The sequence below is a fragment of the Pteronotus mesoamericanus genome, unplaced genomic scaffold, assembly GCF_021234165.1.
Source record: "Pteronotus mesoamericanus isolate MK-2021 breed Mesoamerican mustached bat unplaced genomic scaffold, CSHL_Meso_final scaffold_705, whole genome shotgun sequence".
Classification (NCBI taxonomy): domain Eukaryota; kingdom Metazoa; phylum Chordata; class Mammalia; order Chiroptera; family Mormoopidae; genus Pteronotus; species Pteronotus mesoamericanus.
The window spans coordinates 13,036,548-13,058,248 of record NW_026555326.1 but is presented as its reverse complement, the minus strand read 5'-3'; the positions used below and the strand labels follow the sequence as shown (position 1 = coordinate 13,058,248).

Here is a 21,701-nt window from a genome sequence, read left to right as displayed (position 1 = left end):
AAGGGAGGGAGGGAAACATTGATGAGTGAGAGAAAACACTAATTGGTTGCCTCTTGCACATCCCCAGTTGGGGACCTGGCCTGCAACCCAGGCATGTGCCCTGACTGGGAACTGAATCTACAACTGTTCAGTTTGTGGGACAGCACCCAACCCACTGAGCCACACCAATCAGGGCTTATCCCTATACTTTATCACCCATGTTTTGTGTATTATCATGCCCAATTGGGCTGTAAACTCATAAGGTAAACTCAGCACCTAGTATTACACTAGGCTTAGGAGTGAGAGTATTAGGGCTGAAAAGAGAATTTGCCTTTAAGTCCAACAATGAAGACAATGAAATAGCGGAGGTTTGGATGGTTAAGATCCCAAGGATGTGCCTGTGACTGTCTATGCTGGCTTCTAGGGTGTGTTGGGGTGTTGGAGCCCGTAGGATGCAGAGGGCTGATGACAGTGAGGAACTGGCCAGGCCTTTGAGATGACCCTCCCCCTCGTGTTTGCCTTTAAAGTCCTGAAGCTCACTGTGGGCAGCTCATGAGGTCTTGTGACTCTAGGTCCACTGCTCTTCTGTACGTATGTATGTATGTGTTTTTTTTTAAAAAGGTTTTGTTTATTTATTTATTTATTTATTTGTAGAGACAAAGGCGGGGAGAGAGGGAAACATCAATGCATGGTTGCCTCTCATGCGTCCCCCTACTGGGGACCTGGCCCGCAACCCAGGCATGTGCCCTGACTGGGGATCAAACTGGTGACCCTTTGGTTTGCAGGCCAGCACTCAGTCCTCTGAGCCACACCAGCCATGGCTGTGTTTTTAAATTAAGTGTGTTAAGTGTCTTTTTGTGTTTTGGCCATGGGGCCCCATAACTTAGTTTGCCCAGCAGTAGTCCGGTGAGCGCTGGAGCTCTGGGAGAGAATATGGCAAGACCTGCGTCTGGGTACTGGATGCCAAGGGTGAAGAGGGATAACCTTCTGTCCCTCTATCCAATTCTAACCGGTCCCAGGGGGGGGACAACCGTATGTTTTATCACAGCAGTTCCAAGAATCACACACACACCACTGCAGCTGAAGAATATTTAACTTTTCTTAAAAAAAAAAATCTTAACCATGAAAGGAAGAAAATAAAGAGTATACATTATTTTAACAGCAAAACAGTCATTTCCATATCTATATTTTATATATTATATATATTTATATATATGTATATATACACCTAGCACAGTGTGTATATTCTATTAGTCAGCGGGGGAGTGCTGTGGACACGGTAACAGGGGCAAATGTTGCAGTGGCTCCTGGGAATGGTCCTGGGTGAATTTAGGGACTCCAGCATTCAAACCCCCTACCCCGCCCTCCTGGGGCCCAGTTTTTAGCTCCGTACCTGATACACTGGTGTTCTGTAAGGAAAAGGGTGGGAAAAGGAAGACACAGGTGGGGTAAGAAATTCCCCTGAAGATGAGGAGTCCTAGTGGGGAGGAAGTAGCTTGGCCCCCAGCTGTAGAGACCGGGCTCCTGAGCTAGTTGGGCCCACAGAGGACTGGGACACGCAGGGCTGGCTCAGCCTTCAGGCCCTGATCCTGGAGTTGGGTGTTAACTAGGAGACGCAAGTAAACCTCCTTTTCCCTTAGTAGTGGCTTCTGTAGCTGCCTCCATCCCTCCAGGAACAGAAACATAAAAGGTCAAAAGTTATTTACAATAGCAAAGATGCACATATAATACATACATATTTATAGGAAACCAAGTGACAGAGAGGAGAGGTGGAGGCACCTCCCTTAGCCTTGGGGTCCTGTGGAGAAAGGGAGGGAAAGAAGAAAGTGCATTTACACAGAAACCTCCCCCTTTCACTTCATGTCTGAGGGTGCCCACGCACACCAGTGGACATGCGCGTGTGGGACAAGGGGGGGGCCTTTCAATGCAGTCAGCATGCGCAGGAGACCAAGGAGACCTGAGGCCTTGGAGGGGAGGGCTGAAGGGAGGGGAAAAGACACTGAAACTGGACTCTCAGGCAACATGCGGGTCTCCCTCGGTAGACCGATCTCCTCAACTGCCTCTACCGTGGGAACAGCTCTGGGGTGTCCCCATCCTGTGCCCTGCCTCAGACCAGTCCGTAGCGGAGGGGTGAGGGGTGCAGAGAGTTTGATGGTATGGACAGTTACAGTCCTGGGGATGTGGCTGTGTCTGCTGCACTGTCTTCCAGGGGGGTGCTGGTGCCTGTGGGGAATGCAACAATGACAGTGGGAACTGGCCTCCGAGATGACCCTCCCTCTTAAATGTTTTGGCTGGAAAGTCCTCAAGCTCATGAGAACTAGGGGAGTTAACTGTATACAAGGGGGAAATGAGAACACGCCCACGCCAGAAACCCCTTCACTCTTCTCATGCTGAGTGGCAGCGTTTTGTTTCCTCACTAGTGGGAGGCCTTCTCCCCCAGGGCTGGTACAAAGAGGAAATCAGCTTCACTCACGGTCCTCAGGGCAGGGCTCCAGTTCGTGGCTGCCCCTGGGGTCGGAGGGCAGCGGTTCCTTCACTGGAGGCAACAGGGAGCTGTCTGTCCACCTAGCCGCTTCTGTGTGGAAACTGCCCACAGGCGTGGTGCCACCGGAGGACTCTCCTCCAAGAGAGCTAAGCAGCTCTCTGTGGGCCAGCTCCAAGTCCTAGAAGAGTGCATGGGAAGGTCTGCTTGTGCCTGTTCATAAGGCCTCTGGGGAAGGGGCTGGTGTCTGAGGGAGGCTGGAGGGACTGTGGGGAGAGCTCTGGGCCAGGCCAAGATCTAGAGCCCCCATGGACACACACCACTGGTCCACATCCCTTTAGGAACTTCGCCACCAGGCCAGGCTCCCCAACGCCCTTATGACTGAGCACAGGCTGCTTACCCCACTGCTATGGGGACCTACCCGTGCCCCGTTTCCCTCACCTTGAGCCTGTTGAGCTTAAGGGTAAGTTGTTCAATGGTTCGGAAGATTATGCCCATGTCCCTGAGGGCCAGGTTTGGGGGAGAGCGGCTGGGGTGCCTTTGATCTTCACTGTTTTCCTGTAGCTGGGGTCGAGGCTCTGTCTGCCATGCAGGGAGGGTCTCAGGCTGGGCGAGGTCTGTGGGTGCCCCTAAGGAGTCGGTGCTTGAGTCCACGGGTCCTGCTGGCATGCTGACATAAAAACAGTTCCCTGTCCCCACGGCAAGAGAAAGACATTAGTAGGCAAATGCAAAGGAAATATAAGCCATTTTCTGTTCCCTTGGTGTTTCCCGTGCTGACTGGGCCAGGGAAGCCACCCTGCAGATAAGCTCCGAGCATGCTGGCCCCATGCTGCCCACTTGTCTCCTGAGGCCCTCCTCCTCTAGAGGGCCCTGTAGAGGGCAATTTTGCTTAGTGTGTCCCATACCAGGGGAAGATGCTTAATGATGAAAGTTAAGGGAAAAGTAGCAGGGCAGTTGTGTTTCATTTGGGGAACAGGGGAAGGGCTCCCATTCCTTGAAGGAAGGCTAAAGAGGTGGTGGCTGGTTTCAGGAACTTTGAAAAGCCATGGGCAGCAGTCTCCTTCAACTCTGTCCCACCTCAGGCTCTGCTGCACTTCAGCGCCGCCCCTGCCCCAACTGTCATCTATTTCATGATCCCCTCAACTCATCACAGGGCGGTCAGACAGCTGCAGAAAGGACACAGGGGGTCCCTTCCCTGACAGGGCAGTTAGCATAGGCAAACGCTGAGGGACCGTGGGGGGCACGTAAGCCTATTTCCATGGTGACACTGGAGTGGTAACTGGTGTGAGGAAGAAGTGGCTCAGAATGTCAGGCTAAGGACACTGGGCCCAGGACACCAGGCCAGGCTGCCCGCCCCACATCATGACTGAACACAGGCTGCTCCCCCTACTGCTCTGAAAGGCCTGTGCAGCCCTCATCAGGGGATGGCACAAGGTCTGTCCCTGTCTTTGGGCCTCTGACGCCCAAGGCCCAGCTCTGCCCTCTGGGCCCCACACTCAGCTTTGGCCTGTCTCTGGCTCCCAGGAGGGGTTCATTACCCGAAGACTTTGCTCCGCCTTCCACTTCAGGTGGCTCAGACTCTGACTGGCCACTCTCTGGTAGTGCAGGGACAGCCTTGCTGCCTGCCACCTCAGCTGCACCGACACCACCACCACCACCAGGGAGAGCAGAAACCAAAAGAGAAGGGAAGGGGAGTAGGAAGGAGAGGAGTGGGGGTGGAGAGAAAGAAAAAGGGAAGAACACAGTGAACGCAAGCTCACACGTGGCTACACCCCAGGGAACTGCAGAGAACTTTCCCACCAGTTCACTGAAGGAGAGAGAAGAAAGACCAGTTCCCAGAAACCCAGGAGAGAGGGCAGACTTTCAGCAGATGGAATAAAAAACGCTCCTGGAAAAGGAGGCAGAGCTGAGCACTAGGGGAGGATCAGAAAACGTTGGCAACTAACTCGAACCTCATCCGACTTCTCAGGAGCACCCTTTCCTTCCCGCTGAGCTCCTTGGCCAGTCTTCCCTCTTCAGCTGACCCCGCCCTGTGCCGGGACCTCCCTCCCTGGGCTCACTGCTCTTGGCATACAAACCTGTCCTGAGGGCCCATCCTCGCCAGCCTCCGCTCTTCTGGCCTTAAAGCTGTCCGCCACAGCTGCCACCCTGCTCACCCACCGTACCCCTCACTCTCTAAGCGTCTTCTCAGACTTGTCCTACAGCCCCTCCTCTCTGCTCAACCCCTAGTTCAGCGGCCATCTCCATCCCACACGACAGCACCTTCATCACTGCCACGTGGAGTGACTGGCTGCAAGCAAGAGTCCTTGTCTTTCCAGGTCTGAGGCTCTGAGGAGAGCCTCACCTCCTTAGGACTGGCAGACCAGTGAGGAGCACCAGCAGAGACTTATACTGATGGCTAATCACTCATCCCAGAATGAGGTTCAGAGATGGTTCAGTCTGCTTTACAGTTACACAGATATGAAGTGATGGAACTAGGGCTTTGAACCTTGGCTGTCTGACCCCAAAGACTTTGCATGCTATTAACATGTCTCCTTCTCCTAAAACCCAATTGTGAGCCCCTACACATGTGATTTCCAGGATAAGGTGGGGAAGACTCCCCTCTACCCTACCAAAACTGGCATTTGTCTCCCCAGTTTATTTTACCTTTTCTCACAACTTTGTAACTTCCTCCTGCCTCTGGGCTCAAAGCCTCTTCCTTTGGGCTCCTGTCCAGTTCAGGAGACTCCCAGACCCCAGAATTTCTGGTCCTTGGGGGCAGGTGTTCCAGAGAACGGAGAGCCACATCCTCCTGTTCTGGCTGGCCCCCCTCTGTCTCGGGGAGCTGGGTGCTCTCCTCTTCACCCACAGTGAGAGCTCGTCCGGGGGAGCCTGGGTCCCAGGGGTGAGAGGTGATGCTGACGACAGAAGGTGTGGGTGTCAGGTCATCCTCGGGCTCTCCAGCAGCCTGTGGTTCCCTGGGGTGACCTGGCAGCAGGCCCCACAGGATCAGGTGCCGCAGGTTCTCCACTGGAAGGAAACGAGGAGGTGGCGTCCCTGGTGTAGGACCCAGCCAGTGGTAGGAGAGCGCAGAGGCGGCAGGAGGGCTGCTACTCCCTTCCCAACCCCCAGCTTTGGGAACCTGCCTCCCCAGTCACTGAGTGGAGCTGGAGGGCTCTGGCCAACGAGCTGGGGCTGAGGGAGGGGCATGGGAGCGACAGCTGTGTCTCTGCATCATCTCTCCTCAGGTACAACCAGGGAGAATCTTCAGGCAGGAGGAGGGCTGCAAATATCTGCTGGTTCACACTGGTCATGCTATTGGGGGACCAGGGACCAATGGCAAGGTCCCTGAGGCACTCACCATCTTGTAGGGCTGCATCGGCAAGTCCTTCCATGAACAGAGGGCTTGGGAGGGGCAGGACAATGGGGTTCCTTGTCCTGCTACCTCTGTTCTCTCCATCCAGGGAGGTGGAAGGGTGAGGCAGGGCACCCAGCTCCTTTTCTTCTATGCTGCTCTCATGCTCGGGGTCCTCGAGCAGGACTGGGTGCTTCCCTTTGACCCTCTGCTGAGGCCCAGTCCCTGTTTCGGATGGGAGGGCAGTGTAAGGCAGGAAAAGGAGGAGGGCACATGAGGGTTGATCCTGTGCCAGCTTTGGATTTAAGGGGTTGGGAACATTGGCTGATTCATCACACAATGTTTATCGAGCACTTACTATGGCCAGGCACTGTCCCAGGCTCTTGTTTATTAATAAATTAAACAAAGACCTCTCCTTTATGGAGCTTAAATTCAAGTGCAGGGATGCAGACATAATAAAATAAGTAAATCACCTAAATAAATTAGAAGGGGAGAAGTGCTATAGGAAAGAAGAAAAACAGAGCAAGGTACAGGGGATCAGGAGTGCGGGTAATAGCACTAAATGTAGAGGTCAAAGAGGGCATGTTGTTGCACCTGAAGGAGGTCTGAAGTTAGGAGGAAAAGCACTGTCAGCAGAAGGAATAGAAACGGGGCCCATCCAGGTGGCCTACCCAGGGAGATTTCTCTCTAAACCTAAGACCCTAAGCTCTTCCACATGCAAACTATCAATGAGAATTATTTGGGGCGCTCTTGCTCCTGCCAATCCCATTCTGGTAATCTTAAACCCTTTGAGCGCCCACTCCCTTGCCCTAGTGATTCCTGCACAGTGTACTCCCTGACAGACAGTTACTGCCTGCGTCTTCTTCTCCATTAGTAACCCGACTGGAGGAAGCAGGGGGTCCTGGACTCCCAAATGTCCCTCTCTTCCTCCACTGCTAAATACCTGTCACCCAGGGGTCCAGGGTCATAACCTCTGTTCAAGTGGGCTAGTCTAAACTTGCTTTAGTCTGTTTTCCTTCCTTTTCCAGACTCTTCCTTTCTATTTTTTTCTCTGTTCTTATCAAACCTTACACCTCTGGCCCTGAAAGATCCCTCCCATCACCCCTACTCCACCCCTGACCGCTCCCTACCTGTGCCTACAAAAAAATGGACTTGGATTTTGGTCCACGAAGACCATTCAGGAGACTTACCTCCAGGGAGCTCCTCTGGTTCTGGGTCACTTCGGAATACTTCTGAGTCATCCAGTCCTACCCTGAGGGAAGAAACAGTGGGTGAGGTCACCTGCTGGGAATGCTGGCTCTCTGCCAGCCAGGAGGTTGCGAGGTCATGACATTCCTCTCTGGCCTACAGGGTGAGAATGGGCAATGAAGGTGTAGGGTCCAAGAAGGAATGTGCTCGGTTTTAGCACCTGCTGTCTGACTGGCAGCCTGGAGAGGAGGGTGGGCCAAGCCTCTCCTGGTCCCCGATTCTACCTCCCCACTCCACTGTAGGCGCAGTCTCCATCACGGCCGTGTAAGGACCACTGGGACAGCAGACAGGGAAGCACGGCAGAGGTGTGGGAAGGCCCCTCTACCAGCCTGCCAACACCTGTTTGCTGCGGCTGTCCACCACCAGAGGCAAAGGCTTAGGAACAGCAAGACACAAGGGGCGCCCTGACCAGTGTGGCTCAGCTGACTGGGCGTTATCCCTCAAAGTGAAAGGTCGCTGGTTTGATACCCGGTCAGAGCACATGCATAGGTTGTGGGTTCGGTCCCTGGTTGGGGTGCACACAAGAGACAACCGACCAATGTTTCTCTCTCACATCTATGCTTCTCTCCCTCCCTGCCCCACTCTCTAAAAATAAATGAATAAAAAATCGTTAAAAAACCCCCAAAAAACAAAAAACAAAGGGGCTTGGAGTGGGGAAGCAAGGAGGCCTGGAGGGTTAAGCACCTGCTGGACCTGGGGCTTTGGTGCGTTGGCTCCTGGGGACCTGCGGGTGGGGGATGGACAGGTGTTGGGGCAGCTCCAGGGTGCCTCGTGGCGTTCCGGACAGCCTCTTCTAAGAGTTCCATCCACCTGTAGCCCGGCAGGAACAGAGAGGACTGATGGTAAGAACAACAGCCAGTCACACAGTAAGTATCTTCCCTACTGACCCTACTGCCCAGAGCCTTGAAGCCTTTTTCCCCACCCTACCCCAGGGACCCTTGGCCCAGCAGGTCCCCACTTCCCCTCACAGTCCTGGCTGGCTGCTCCTGTGTGCTTCTATCACTTGCAGCTGTCAGTGGTTTAACAGAGGATAACACTCTGTTATACTCTGTGCTGAGCATTCTGTACCTGTTCTCTCTCAAGATAACCCTCAATATGCACATTTTACAGATGAAGACCCTCAAGTTGAGAAACTGCCTGACTCAACCCGTCTCCTTCCACTGAGCCATGCCACCTGCAGCTGGCTACTGTCAGGGAACATGGGGTGCACGGATGACCGGGGTGGGGACGAGGGTCCTGGAGGCCAACATCTGAGAAGAATGTGTGAATTTAGAATACCTGATGGGAAAAGGGAAGAGAACCCAAGCAGAAGGGGATGGGGCCAGAGAAAGAGTAAAATGGCTGGGAGATTGCAGGGAAGTCCTTCTCCCTACCACTGCTTATACGGGCAGGGATGGTGACCCTACACGCTTCTCAAAGTCTGTCTTATCTTCTACTTCCCTGCTCAGCGCCCTGTCATCTGGCTGCTCAGGGCCCCACTCCTGGCTTCACTGTCTGCTCTCCTCACACACACCACCCTGGTCCCTAGGGGGACCCTCGAATCAATTCTCACGTGTTCTTGTCTGATGATGTCAATGCCACCAGCTCATAGATCTGGGGTGGGCCCAACTCGGAGGTGCAGATGATGAAGAAGGCCCGTTTATCTGTGTGAGGAAATGAAGGTAGAAGGCACTGCATTGCAGGCGGCAGAGGCCTGACTCCAGCCTGGGCCGGGGCAACAGTGCAGGCTCAGGTCCCTGACCCTCGAAATGGATGAGAATGCAGCCTAAGGCAGACCTGGGTCATCCCCACTTGGGGCCTACTTCCAAGGACAGAGGCAATTCTGGAACCCCTAATGGCGTCTTTCACAGCCACCCATTACCCTCCTGGCTTTCCTAACAGCGAAGGCTGGCATGTGTGTGGAGCTTAGGGTTTATAATACTGATCATGTCCACCATCCCTTTGATCCCTCAAGAGGTACGGTAGGTGTCACCTCCACGATATTGATGAGGCAGGCGAGAGCAGAGAAGGTGGGTGCCGGGGCTCTTGCTTGAGAGCCTTTTCCTGCGCACACACCACGTCTTGCTGAAATGTCTGTCCGTCTGTCCTCTGCACTGTGGGGCTTCAGCCTTCTGCCTGCCTCTCTTGCAGCAGGAAGGCCCCACTCCTTTCTGCCCAATCCTGTTCACACACCCTTAGCTCATCCAGGTGCTTTCATCCCCTCCTGTCTGCACCAGGCTGTTTATCTTCATCTTGGTCCCCATCCAACCTACCATCCGACCCCATCATGGATCACATCGTCCTGCTTAGATGGGTCAGGAAAGGAGGAAAGGAGCACAGGTGGACTGGTAACTTCTGTAAGCCCCAGAATGGCCCTGCATCACCCGGTGCTCACTGGATGTTACTGACAGTGATCATAGCCCCAGCGCCCAGACCAGCTGGAACCAGCTCCTCACGGTACCTGTGGCCACTGAGCGGATGAGAACGGCATTGAGCTTGAGCACGGGGCTGAAGGTCTGCTTGCTGTCTGACGAGCCCACGGCTGTCTTACTGTGGCACTTAAGCAGCAGCTTCTCATCTTGTTTCTGCAGTAGCACGAGGAGGTCCTCCAACAGCAGTACATGGAGGTCTGGGAGGATGTGATGCTTGTGAGGCATTTCTAGTTGCCACTCTTCCAGCACCAACACGCGGGGCACCATAGACTCTGGGACACCTGGTCCCTTGCTTTTTGGTACCCTCATGTTGTGCTTATGGCGTATGAGCTCTGATCTCCATTATGTTTTAAGTTGCTTCCCAGCTCCCTTACTACCCCTTTAGAGCACCAGGTTCCAGGAAGGGAAGTGCTGGGGGAGCCCAGCCCACAGCAGTTTCCCTCTGGACCTCAACCCCCAGCACATACCCAGGGTCTTATCCTTGCTGATCCTCCAGGTCAGGGGCCCCTCATGGATCATTTTTCTGGTTGTAAGATCCAGGCTCTGTCAAGGAGAAACCATTTGTTCATTCATGCATTCATTCCATCTGTCAACAAGTATTTGAGAACCTACTATGTTCTAAACACCATGCTAAGGTGCTAGAGGTAAGTGGTGACAAGAAAGTCCTTGCTCTTACCCTCTTGTGAGGGACACAGAGAAGTAAAAAGGCCACTATGAAGTCACATGCCCTGTGCTGTACTGGAGGAATATGGCGATGGCCCTGGCTTGGATCTCTCATCCACACCGTACCACATACCATCCACCTTCCAAAGGAGATCATTCTCTGCTTTACCTGCCCACCCCTTCAGTTTTATTCCCTCCCAAAGGATCTCTACCCTTCCCTCAAGTTTGAACTCCCACCCCCACTCTTGCCAGCCGAGTCTATCATCTAGTCTTTATTGGTGAGGCTGTCTGCCCATGGTTATCTAGGGAGGGACGGACAATGGTAATAGGAGGCACGTGTATTCCAGAGCCCCACCACGCTATCCTACCAGACGGGCCCATGTCTCCTGCCTTCCACTCTCCAGGCCCTGACCAGAGTTCTGCTCCTCAGGGCACCCAAGAAGTTATGTGTGCGCGCAGGGGGATACGGCTGATCATGCTGCCCCCCTGCCTCTCACCTTGAACTCTGCTGCCAGGGGGTTGCTGGCCCTCTCCAGGGAGGTGGTGTCCAAGCGTTTCTGGTAGCCCTCTAGACGGTGCCGGTTCTCTGTCTGCTTCACTGCTTCATTCACATACTTGAGGATTTCCCGGCACTGATCCCGGGCCCGGCAGAGCTTCTCGTGCTCAGAGGTGCCACCTGCCAATAAGCATAGAGGAGGGTAGTTAGGGGCTCCTGCTTAAGAAATCTGTACAAGTCCAATATGACCTAGCTACTTACAGCCATGGTTACTGGCCCACTTCAAACCAGCAGGCATGAGTATGGATACGCCACCCTGGCCTAATTGAGGACCACAAGTGTCACATTATCTTTTACTGAGAATCATAGGATTTCAGACCCATGCTTTGAAGACACTGATAGCTCTCGGGCATTCTTGCCTACACCACAATCAGCTCTACAGGTGTGGGATGACAGGAACAGACTATGGCTGACTGCAGTGATTATGTCTCTAGGAACACCTGTTAAATTAAGCTGAGGTTCCTCACACTTGCATATCCTGACTCCAACACCCCAAATTCAAGTGGTGAAAGATGCTCAGGGTCTCAGGGACAGTGAAAACCTAGGGTTAGACTCCCTTATTTGGCATGGTCCCTACTCCTTTAGTTACCACATTTGGTTATGTCTTCTGTGCATCACACAGAGGCTTCCAGTGGGGAGGAAATGGAGAATGGGGACTAAAATCCAGCCATTGCACTTGATGAGGGACCACGATTATTAGGGGAGCCAAGGTGCCCTCTGTGGGTCCACCGAGTCCACTCAGATGCTGTCCTGAGCTGTACAAAGGTCCCACATGGGCTAGAGGTAGCCCTCACATCCTGCTGCTGCTGCTTGCACCTCATTTTTTCCAAAGCCTATTTACAACCATTATCTTCTGTGAGACTGACTGTAACAAGGGAACAATGAAGATCCTGAAGACCAGAAAGGATAAGTGACTTTCTAAGGTCACAAAGTATGTCAGTGCTACGACTAGGGTCTGAAATGAGGGCTGCTGCCTCCCACACCAGCCCCTTGCTCAGCCCTACCCTCTGTGTACTTGATGATGCTCTCCAGCAGCAGTGGGTACTTGGTCAGCCGCTGCATCTCAGAGATGATGAGGTCCCGCAGTTGTAGCCGCCGGCACTGAGGGTGGCTCTCGGCCTCCTAGACGAGAGGCACAGAGGAAGCTGTCAATCTGGGGTTAGGAACTGGCTAATGGGTTCAGGACCCAGGTGGGTGTGGAAACACCAAACAGTCCCTAATACCAGCGGGTAACTCAGAACAGTGATGGCAGCTTCTTCCTTGAATATTTAGGGAAAGGTGGTTTGGGGCAGGGAGACAGCAGCCCACGGACGGGATATGGTTAAAAAGAGCAGATATTGTTGCCACTTTATAGATGGTAAACATGTGAGCCAGACCTGCTGCTTCTCAATTTTTTTTGAAAGGGATTTTCTGAATATGAGTAAGAACTTTTTTTATTTTTTGAAAGATTTCATTTGTTTATTTTTAGGGAGAGGGGAAGGAAGGGAGAAAGGGAGAGAAACATCAATGTGTGGTTGCCTTTTGCACGCCCCCAACTGGAGACCTGGTCTGCAACCAAGGCATGTGCTCTGACTGGGAACTGAACTGGCAACCCTTTGGTTCGCAGGGCAGCATTCAATCCACTGAGCCACACCAGCCAGGGTCTAGTATTCTTTTGCACAAACAGTAATGTCTGTCTTGAGAGAGGGGTATGTGCCAGGGTTTCTGGAGAGGTGGTATGAGAGAGGGTGTGGATGGGTGCAGGGAGTTCCAGGTTATCCTCCCCGCTAGAGAGAAAGGGCTTGGGGGCTTGGAGTTGGGGACTAGGAGGGAAGTTCAGGAGACCCTTGGTGAACCTGGTTTACAGTCCCTGCCCCAATTTTGTTAAGATATGGCTGACTTGGCCAACTTTTAGTGGTGATGGAAGAATGTGGAAGGATGGCCAAGGATGCACCTGCATGAAGAGCTGGAACCGGCTCTCCTTGCGCTGCTTGGTCTTGATCAGCTCCAAGGCTATGGACTGGTATGAGCAGAACTGGGCGGCCACTTGCTGGAGTTCTTCTCGGGCAGGGCCATCAAACTGAGAGGCAGAACGGACATGGGCCAGGCATCATCACATCCCTGCCTGAGACTGGTCCCTCCCCAACTCCTCCTTTGCTGTGTCCTCAGGCCTTGGCTAACGAGCCCCGCCTCCCCATCTCCTCTGAGCAGGAGAAGTTTGATGATACCCGAGCCAGCATGAGGTCACTGATTTCTTTGATGATGGGACCCTCTTCCCGGAGCTTCTTCATGGCTTCACACCAGGAATCTGAGGCGAGGGGAGAAGAAATAGAAAGGCCTGGGGTTGAGCTGCAGGGGATCTCTGACAGCAGTGCTGTGGGGAAGGGTCTGGAAACCAGTTTACTTTGGGTGAAACTGTAATGCTGGTTTCAGGTTGCACAACAAGCTCTCTCACAAACAATATTTACACAGGAAGGTTATCTACGCAGGAAGGTCCTGGCTTGTGGGCAAAAGTGGAACAGAAGCCTGAAGGCTAGCCAGAAAGGGATGTGGAGGGGGAGGGTGGCGGGAGGGAAGGCTCCTCACTGTGGATCTCTATGAGTTCGGGTAGGTTGGGGAAGAGCCGGGCTAGCTCCTCCCGGGGCATCAGATTCTCCTTCTTCATTCGCTGGTAGAAGATCAGGTCCAGGACCCGGAGCGTGCGTAGATGGGAAGCCTCTGTCACAAACAACTCTGAGTTGGGGTAGTGACAGGAGGAGTAGGAAGACGGAGAAAACACATCAGCAAGAATCGAGAGTCACTACTGTGAGCCCCACAAACCACTTCACTTTGGGGGTAACTGAATGCTGTTTGCAAATTGTACATCAACTGTTCTCCGACCCAAGGGTTTGAGTAGAGGTGTCCCTTAGAGGATCAACAACATGGACCCGGTCCCATTCCCAGAGCCCCAACCTATCTACTTCTTATCACCCTTTGTATCTTAGGTGCTCTGTACCTACTCTCACATGAGTCAGAGTGGAAACGGGGTGAAGTGGAGTACGTTCTCACCGTTGATAACCTCCTGCCGGTCAATCTCCCTCTGGTTCAGCCCAGCCACCACATCCTTGCCCACTGTATGCTGCCAGTTTTGGGTGTCTGGCTCTGGCTCCAGGTCGGACAGTTGGCCCAGATCATCCTCTAGGAGGTGGGGGAGGAGGACATCTGTGCCGAACCCCAGGCTGGGGGACTCAATGCTCCTGGGGAAAATGGTCAGCTTAGCTTTATGTGGAGGAAAAACTCACACATAAGGTCTGTCCCTCCTCCTCCTGCCCAGCCTGGTACCCCCTGCCCATTGGAAAGCAGCAGGCCATGAAGAGGAGATACACACCTAACCAGCCACCCAGGGGTGAGAGGAACAGCTGAACGTGGCGGGGACTTGGACACCAAAGAGAGATGCTACTGCACCCATCACTCACCTGCGGCCCATTTTGGGGGTGAAGGGAGGGGTTGGGTTTTCAAGAGACCTGTGAAGAGAATATCAACTCTCAGAAACCCTCTGCCCTTGCCCATGCAGTATCAGTGGGCTGAGTCACCTGAGCCCTGCCCACCTGGTGGAGAGGCTGGAGGCAGACGATGATGCTGACTGGTGGAGGCGGGCAGCCTCTGCAGCGGCGTCCATGTCAACGTCACTGCGAGAGCGGGGCACATTCTCTGTCTTCCGAGAGCGCTTCAACTCCTCCCGGCCCTTCAGGCTCTCAGAGCGGCCCAACCGAATCTCTGAGCGCGAGCTGAGGGAGAGGGCAAGAGACCTTAGGATCGCTGTCCTGGCCAGCTTCATCTGCCACCCCATCTCAAGTGCACCTCAATGGTGTGGATCCTCCACTCCTTTCCCACAAAGGGCCCAAACACCTAGATTCACCAAAACACCAAGAATTCCTAGATGAAAGACTTCCCAGTGATAACCTACTTCTACTGCTCTGCAAAGTTCTCCTTCTCCCCAGCCTGGGACGGACAGAGCCTCTCATCTTGTTCATGACCTATCAGAAAGGGACCCTAACAGGAAAAGTGCAATCTGGGACTAACAAAATCAGACCCGCAGTGTGTCCTAATGCCAAAGAAACCAGGCCCCGCCAGTTAGGCCATGGACACCAAAGTCCCTCAGCTGTCTTGTGGCCAGTCCATCTCTGTCCTCTGATTAAGGCAAATCCTCCCTCTTACAAGATCCTTTTACAGGCACTGTCTTCAACACACTCATTCTGGCATTCTCTACATGGCCCGTCAGAAAATTCATCTGCCGATACATCTCTACCCCTCCAGCCGTAATGTGGATTTCTTCCATTCTAAACTTGACAATCTCCTTCCTAAGCTTCCATTTCCTCTCTTGGGAGCAGATCAGCTTGGCAGTGGACTTACAGGAGCCTGTTTACTGACCAGCAGGAACCTGGTCCCTGGTCTGCCAGGCTTGGCTCTTGAGTACGTCTAGGGCTTGATGAGATGCTGACAAGTGGGTGTTGTTCCCTTCCAAGTCCGCAGCACATCAACCCTGAGACGGCTGGCATCTCTGACCCCTTGCTGTTCAGGGTAGTGTCTCCCCCCACAGCCCTGCCCTGCCAGGCTGCTTCTTTGTTGACATTATTATTAATCCATACTCTGCCCTGTCTCTAGGACCACAGGAAGCCTGTAGAGTCTGGAGGGCTCTTAAGAGCACAGCAAGTTGCTGCACAGGAGGATATATAAATGGCATTTCTCCATTCATCAAGCGTCTCCATACTGTTGGAAGATCTACATGGAGCAACCCCCACCCCAGCATCCCAAGGGCTTGTACATAGGGTTAGAAACCACACTACCAGCTGACCCACTACTGAACTTGCCGCCCGAAGTCTGTTAGGACAATGCCAACCCAGACTAACTCAGATCACTTTCACCAGTGCCCCGCCATATGTTGTTCTGTCATGATAAACTGTATCCCGGGGAGTCACTGAGGCAGCAGAGCTAAGCACTTTCCTTCAAGTGCCCGTAAGTGAGTAACAGTTCCACCAAAAAGTGAGGCACATAACCCCTGGCCAAAAAATCCTGGAGTACTGCCTTCTTGAATCAGGGTCTTCTTAGATCTGCTAAGCATCTATGACAGCCTCTGACTCACTGTGCTGATACTATGTCTTCTAAAGTTGCTTGCTAGTGAACTTAGTAACCAAGTCCAAGGGCTTCTGCTAAGAGTAAATTTAGGATCCTACTGAATGTCTTAGGGCAAATATACCCAGCAACTTCAAGAATACGATTTTGCAAATGGCCTCAAATATTTTTTCAAAATGTTGATCTTAAAATCATGTACTTGATACATCTGTAAGACCATGCCTACCCCAGCAATTACATTATTTGTATATTTAATTTACTCAGTAATATTAGAACTCAACATCATCTTAGTACAAATCTAACTTTTATATCTTCCCTAAACCTTTGTTATTTCTCATTTGGCAAAATGAGAAATGTGTGTTAGTTTAACACGTATTAAACTAACAGAAAGGAGTAACCTTGCATACAAGCAGGAATGTCTCACATATGGTTTGATAATTAGGTATTTCATAGGTAAGTGGTTTGGCTATAAAGGCTATTGCTCACTGGCTTGCCTTTGTGCCTGCCTTTATTTAGTCCAGCCCAGTGGCTCAGACTTGAGTGCACCCAAGCATTATTTTTATACTGCTATACCTCAAGGGTGACTTAAGAAATTTGCAAGGATATTTCCAACTATAGGCAAATTTCACTTAAGTGTTGGCTGTAGAGTTTCAGACATGACTTGACTGTCGTTATGCCACAGTCAAGAAAAAGTCCAAGAGTGTGTTCGATACTGGAGAAGGGTTCTAGTTAGGACCTGGCCAAAGATGGAGGCCATGAGAGACACCACCAGTTCCTCTTTCTTTTTTTTTAAAAAAAAATAAACTTTCTTTTTCCAAGATTGATTATTTATTTATTATTATTATTATTATTATTTTTTTTTTTTAAAGAGAGCGGAGGGGAGGGAGAAAGAGAGGGAGAAAAACATCAGTGTGTGATTGCCTCTCATACACCCCCAACTGGGGGCCTGGCCCGCAACCGAGACATGTGCCCTGACTGGGAATCAAACCTGTGACACTTTGGTTCACAGGCTGGCACTCAATCCACTGAGTCACATCAGCCAGGCAATTCCTCTTTATTATTGAAAAGAGTAATTCCTTTTGAACTGATGAACTTTGTATCTCTTATCTCTCTGTGGATAAGGACATCTGATGCTCACAGCTGTCTGCATTTTTTAAGCTTTTATTTATTTCTTGGTGGGGTGGGGGGGAAGGAGGGAGAGAGGGACAGAAACATCATTGGGTAAGAGAAACAGTGATTTGTCCCTTCTCTCATACCCCCAGCTGGGGACTTGGTCCACAATCCAGGCTTGTGCCCATGCCCTGACTAGGAATTGAACCAGCAACCTTTCAGTCCACAAGCCAGCACTCAATCCACTGAGCCACACCAGCCAAGGCTGGCATATGCCTTTAAAGCTCCAAGCAGAACCTCATCTCCAGCTCTCTTCCTCATGGGCATCAAAGACTGTCTTTTGCCTGACTTCATTATATCTCAGGACTTCCCTTCTTTTCCCTCCACAGTCTCCTTTAGATTGTCATTTAGGGTTTCCTGATTAGTTGCTTCATACTATATAATCTAGCTCATTCTTGGGAATGAAAGCTGCTGAGAATCAAGGGCAAATCTAAAGGAAATTTTAAAGGCATGTGGTTCCTGGGCTGGAAAGATGGGGCCCTGCTCTCTCTTCTGTTGGTTTAAGTGTCAACACATATTCTGTCTTCTTCTGAAGACATCCAGATGGGAAGGTTGCGGGAAGGAGAAAGAATTCCATAGTAGGAGCCTCACAGTCCAGTGGAGGGGCTAAAGTAGCTGGAATTAAACCCTAGCTCCAAACTCTGTCCATGTGCCCCTTCTTGGGCAGCTGGCAAGCCCCATCTAGCCCCTGTTACCTGTCGCTCTCCAGCAGGTCCTCGGGAAAGCTTCCTGTTGAGAGTCGCTGCATCCCAGGTTCTGGGGCATCATACTGCTGGTTGTTCTCAAAGTGCTGAATGATGTTCCTCACATTGCCTGGTTTGACTAGAAGCAGAAAGATAATGAAGGACACTCTGCTTTCTGTTCAGGGATGATGTCTCGGGGTCCTTGCTCCCCTCTAACCCAGAAGACAGAGCAATGAGCAAGTATGGATGAGAGCAGTGTGGGGCTCAGAATCGGGAGGCACAGTCTAGTCCTGGCTCTTCTACTGACAGGCAGTGTGGCACGGGCAGTCCCTCTACTTTTCTGGGTCTGCTCTTTTTTATCTGCAAAATGAGAGAGTTTAGAGGTACATATTCTATGGCTATTTTTTTGACTCTCACATTCTTTATTACAATAACTCTTCTGCTTGAAAATTGTGACTAGGTTTTTCCCAAGAGTCACATACAGGTTAAAAAAAAATCTAAGAGGACCAAAAACATTTGTACATGTGATCTGGCCACGGTGCCAAATTATATCAAGCATTTTTCAAATTTATATTACTTTTAGAGTTCATGGTTTCTGTTTTTTCTGCTCCCCATACCCCTACTCCTGGTCTCCATCAGGAGAAAATCAAACCCTTTATTACCGGTGAGGGAGGTTGAGGAGAAACAGAGAAGAGATATTCTCTGGCATTCAAATCCTAGCCCCTTTTCAAAGCTAAGACAAAAGACAGCTATTCTTGTTCAAAGAAGCAGACAGGGCATATAAGAGAGGAAGAAGGCACACATGATGCCACGCAGAGACCGTGAAGAAGATACACTCAGTGGCTCTCATGTTCTAAGTCTACTAGCTCACCTTCAAGTTCAATGATAAAAGAACAGGAGTGGGGCTAGAAATGCTGCTCTGCCTGAGACCAACAGGAAGGGTAAGTGGGACTGGGGAGGCAACATAAATACCCCGGAGGGCTAAACCCCTGACCCTAACCACACTAGCCAATGTCCCGCCCATGCTTCAGTCTCTGGTATCTATATATACAAACTTACAAATCTCCCTGTGTACTGAAACTCCAGTTTCAAGAGAAAATTTCCAAGCAGGAAGCTGGGGTAATGTTTTTCTAAAACTGCCGAGTAGGGGGGCATTACCATCACTCCCATTTTGAAGCTCAGGGCCAGATCTGCCTGTCCCCGACTGAATGTGCATCTGGGCCTTGGGGCAATGGCAGGAGCCAGGGTCAGCCAGCTGTGCAGCCACAGCCCCAAGCCGCCCTGGCTGGGCGATAATGGAGCCTGGGAATATCTTCTAACAGAAAGCCACCAGGCTGAGTCCACTGTTCCTTCTCTTATGGGCCACTTGGAAAGTGCCCTACTGTCCTTGGGATATAGTTCTATCCTAGCTGTGACAAGAAACACCTGTGACAATGAGATCCGTTATAATTGAAAAAACCCAGAGTACGGGGGAAAAGCTGGTGGGAAGCAACACGTTTTTAAAAAGAGCAAAGTTTCACTAGTAGTCTTTGTTCTCCTTCCTCTATTCTTTGTAAGAAAACTAAATAAAAGTAAACTCTGTTCCTAACAGCCAGATACTTTCACCAATAAACAAGGGCAATAGTTGATGATCCTAAATGGCAAAGCTCAGTATTGAGTTTTTCTAGCTTTGGCGAGTGTGTTGTCTTCAGATATGAATACAGATCTGTCTGGTATCCTGGGAATGTGAAAACACAAACCAAGTCAAGAAATTATAATAAAAAGATATGACTCAAAGAGTTTGGGATACACAGCATTCTGATCCTGCTCTTGGGACCAGCAACTCTACCCTGGGCTTTCCTGTGCCCGCGAAGGCTGACACAAGGCGGGCAGCTGGGACATATGGTGGCTCGGGCTCTCGGAGCCCGCTGCTGGCCTCGTGCCTCCCTGGGCAGGGGGCGGTGGGAAAAAGCAGTGTTATAAACTAAGGGCCTGGGTTTTAAGGCCATATTCTTTTATTTTTCCTATTGTTTTATAACCGCTTTTTCAATAATTATTTTTGCTATTTAAGAGAGCATAATGAGTCTAAGAACTTAATAATTAAAAAATGTATAGATCATTATTTTTAAATGCCACTTTTACATAAAATAAATTCTAGGAACAGAATAATTTCCTGATTGCATCCCACTGTTACCTTCCTCCATAGATTTATTGTAGAACCTAGAAATGCTAATCACTTAATCATATGCATGTGGACCTCACTGATGGGAAATGAACTTGTCCCATTCTAGGCGCTAAGCTTCTTCGGGTAATGTATATTATGTGTGTGTGTGTGTGTGTGTGTGTGTATATATATATATATATATATATATTTTTTTTTTTTTAACAATTTGTCTAAGAATTAAAAATATATTTAACAAGCATCTAAGTTTTAAAAAAAGATTTTATTTATTTATTTTTAGAGAGTGGGGAAGGGAGGGAGAAAGAGAGGAAGAGAAACATCAACATGTGGTTGCCTCTCATGGGCCCCCAACTGGGGACCTGGCCTGCAACCCAGGCATGTGCCCTGACTGGGGATCAAACCAGCAACCCTTTGGTTCACAGGCCGGCGCTCAATCCACTGAGCCTCACCAGCCGGGGCTTATGTATATATATTTTAACGCATAGATTCTAGAAGATAGATACTAGATACTCTACATATTAAGTTAGATATTAGGGTCATTCTTTTTTAACTGTTGTAGTTACACAGTAGTGGCAAAATTAAGAGTGAGAGATGGAAGTACTACACTGAAGCGGTTAAGTAGAACAGGTGATATAAGTTAAAACTAACCCAAAGGAGAACTACTATAGAACCATTATTTACTTAAAAAACACACCCTTCAAACATAAGGTTTTTTTTTTTTTGTTATTTCAACTGAGAACAAAAATCTGAGAAACTTGTGCAGGACATTTCAATGCGGGAGGGTTTCCCTCATTTCTATGAAATCCTGGACTTTCGGCACCTCATCCATGGAGAGGTGACAGAATGAAAGAGAAAGGCCTCAGACTGTGGAACAATTAGTTGTAGGAGGGCCCAGAATATGGCCTCTGAGAAAGGCTGGGAGGAGCCCCACCTGGGGAGGAGCGGCGAGGCCCCTTCTTACCCTGCGAGGGGCAGAGTGGGGTAGGAGCCCCCAGGCAGTATTTTGTGTCACTGAGCAGCTTTAGCAACAAGGAGGAACACTTAAGAGAAGTGGAACAGGAAAGGGAGGGAGAACAGAGGGGCAGGACAGGAGGAGAGGATGGAGAAGGAAAAGGGGAGGAAAGATGGGATTTAAGGAGGAGTGATGGTATTTGGGAAATGGAAACTCAATGCTAATGCAAAGAAAAATCCAAAGAAAATGGTCCTTTTACCTTCCACAGGGGACAAGGGAATATGAAATGCTAAAAGAAAACAAACAAAAACAAAAGTAAACCATGAAAAGTCAAATTAAAATAAAAATTACATCAAGCTGGAAAATGAAAGTAGTGGCAAAAATCAGGGCTGACCTAGGAGTCCCTTCCCCCTCCCGCTAAAGCAGCGATATCAGGAAAGGCAGCAGTCCCACCCCGTGACTTCAGGTTCCCGAGACTTGTACTGCGGTGGGGGTGGGGGTGGGATGGGGGTCTTAGGAAATGACTGTGAGGGCCAGCAGCAATTTCCAGACAAATGATACAACAGGGAAGAGATCAACAACAGGATCAATTAGTTGGATTACTCATGGTATTAGGGGAACCTCTGGGCCCTAAACCTGCCATCTTTCCACTTAGTTCTGCTTAATAGTAACTCAAACTCCCATCAAGGCCCCATAATTGCTACTAACACACAGGCCCTCAGGAGTACAGATGAATCCCACCAATAAAGGTAAAGGTAGCATTCAGTGTCAACAGAGCAATCCTGCCAAGGGGGAAATATTCCTCCGTATGGCTGTTCAGTAGCTACAACTGGTTTTGAGTTCCTAGACTAAGACCAAGGGACTGGTATGGCCTCCTTGCCTCTGACGTAGTCACCTGTACCTCAAACAGCCTGCAGTGGCTGGCCAGGTGAGAACGCAGCGGCACCAAGAGTAAGCTGCAGTCTCAGAGT

At 50.6% G+C, this 21,701-nt stretch overlaps 1 protein-coding gene across 10 annotated transcripts in view; it reads right to left on the bottom strand.

The window, feature by feature from the left end:
• ARHGEF11 (Rho guanine nucleotide exchange factor 11) overlaps positions 1–21,701 on the bottom strand; it is a 123,037-nt gene that overhangs the window by 5,904 nt on the left and 95,432 nt on the right. For 5 of the 10 annotated variants that reach the window (XM_054563093.1, XM_054563094.1, XM_054563101.1 and 2 more), the window contains 20 exons: positions 20,990–21,019; positions 17,630–17,756; positions 14,240–14,419; positions 14,108–14,155; positions 13,701–13,888; positions 13,239–13,385; positions 12,881–12,960; positions 12,607–12,732; positions 11,678–11,795; positions 10,615–10,793; positions 9,922–9,997; positions 9,484–9,651; positions 8,596–8,686; positions 7,728–7,853; positions 6,986–7,047; positions 5,802–6,020; positions 5,108–5,470; positions 4,000–4,095; positions 2,903–3,150; positions 2,453–2,642 (listed from right to left, as the gene is read on the bottom strand). In XM_054563093.1, the coding sequence (XP_054419068.1) occupies positions 2,453–2,642; positions 2,903–3,150; positions 4,000–4,095; positions 5,108–5,470; positions 5,802–6,020; positions 6,986–7,047; positions 7,728–7,853; positions 8,596–8,686; positions 9,484–9,651; positions 9,922–9,997; positions 10,615–10,793; positions 11,678–11,795; positions 12,607–12,732; positions 12,881–12,960; positions 13,239–13,385; positions 13,701–13,888; positions 14,108–14,155; positions 14,240–14,419; positions 17,630–17,756; positions 20,990–21,019 (2,862 nt within the window). Of the gene's footprint in view, positions 1–1,103; positions 2,203–2,452; positions 2,643–2,902; positions 3,151–3,999; positions 4,096–5,107; positions 5,471–5,801; positions 6,021–6,985; positions 7,048–7,727; positions 7,854–8,595; positions 8,687–9,483; positions 9,652–9,921; positions 9,998–10,614; positions 10,794–11,677; positions 11,796–12,606; positions 12,733–12,880; positions 12,961–13,238; positions 13,386–13,700; positions 13,889–14,107; positions 14,156–14,239; positions 14,420–17,629; positions 17,757–20,989; positions 21,020–21,701 lie in introns of those variants that run through there. The other 5 variants (XM_054563095.1, XM_054563097.1, XM_054563099.1 and 2 more) reach the window with 4 other exon arrangements.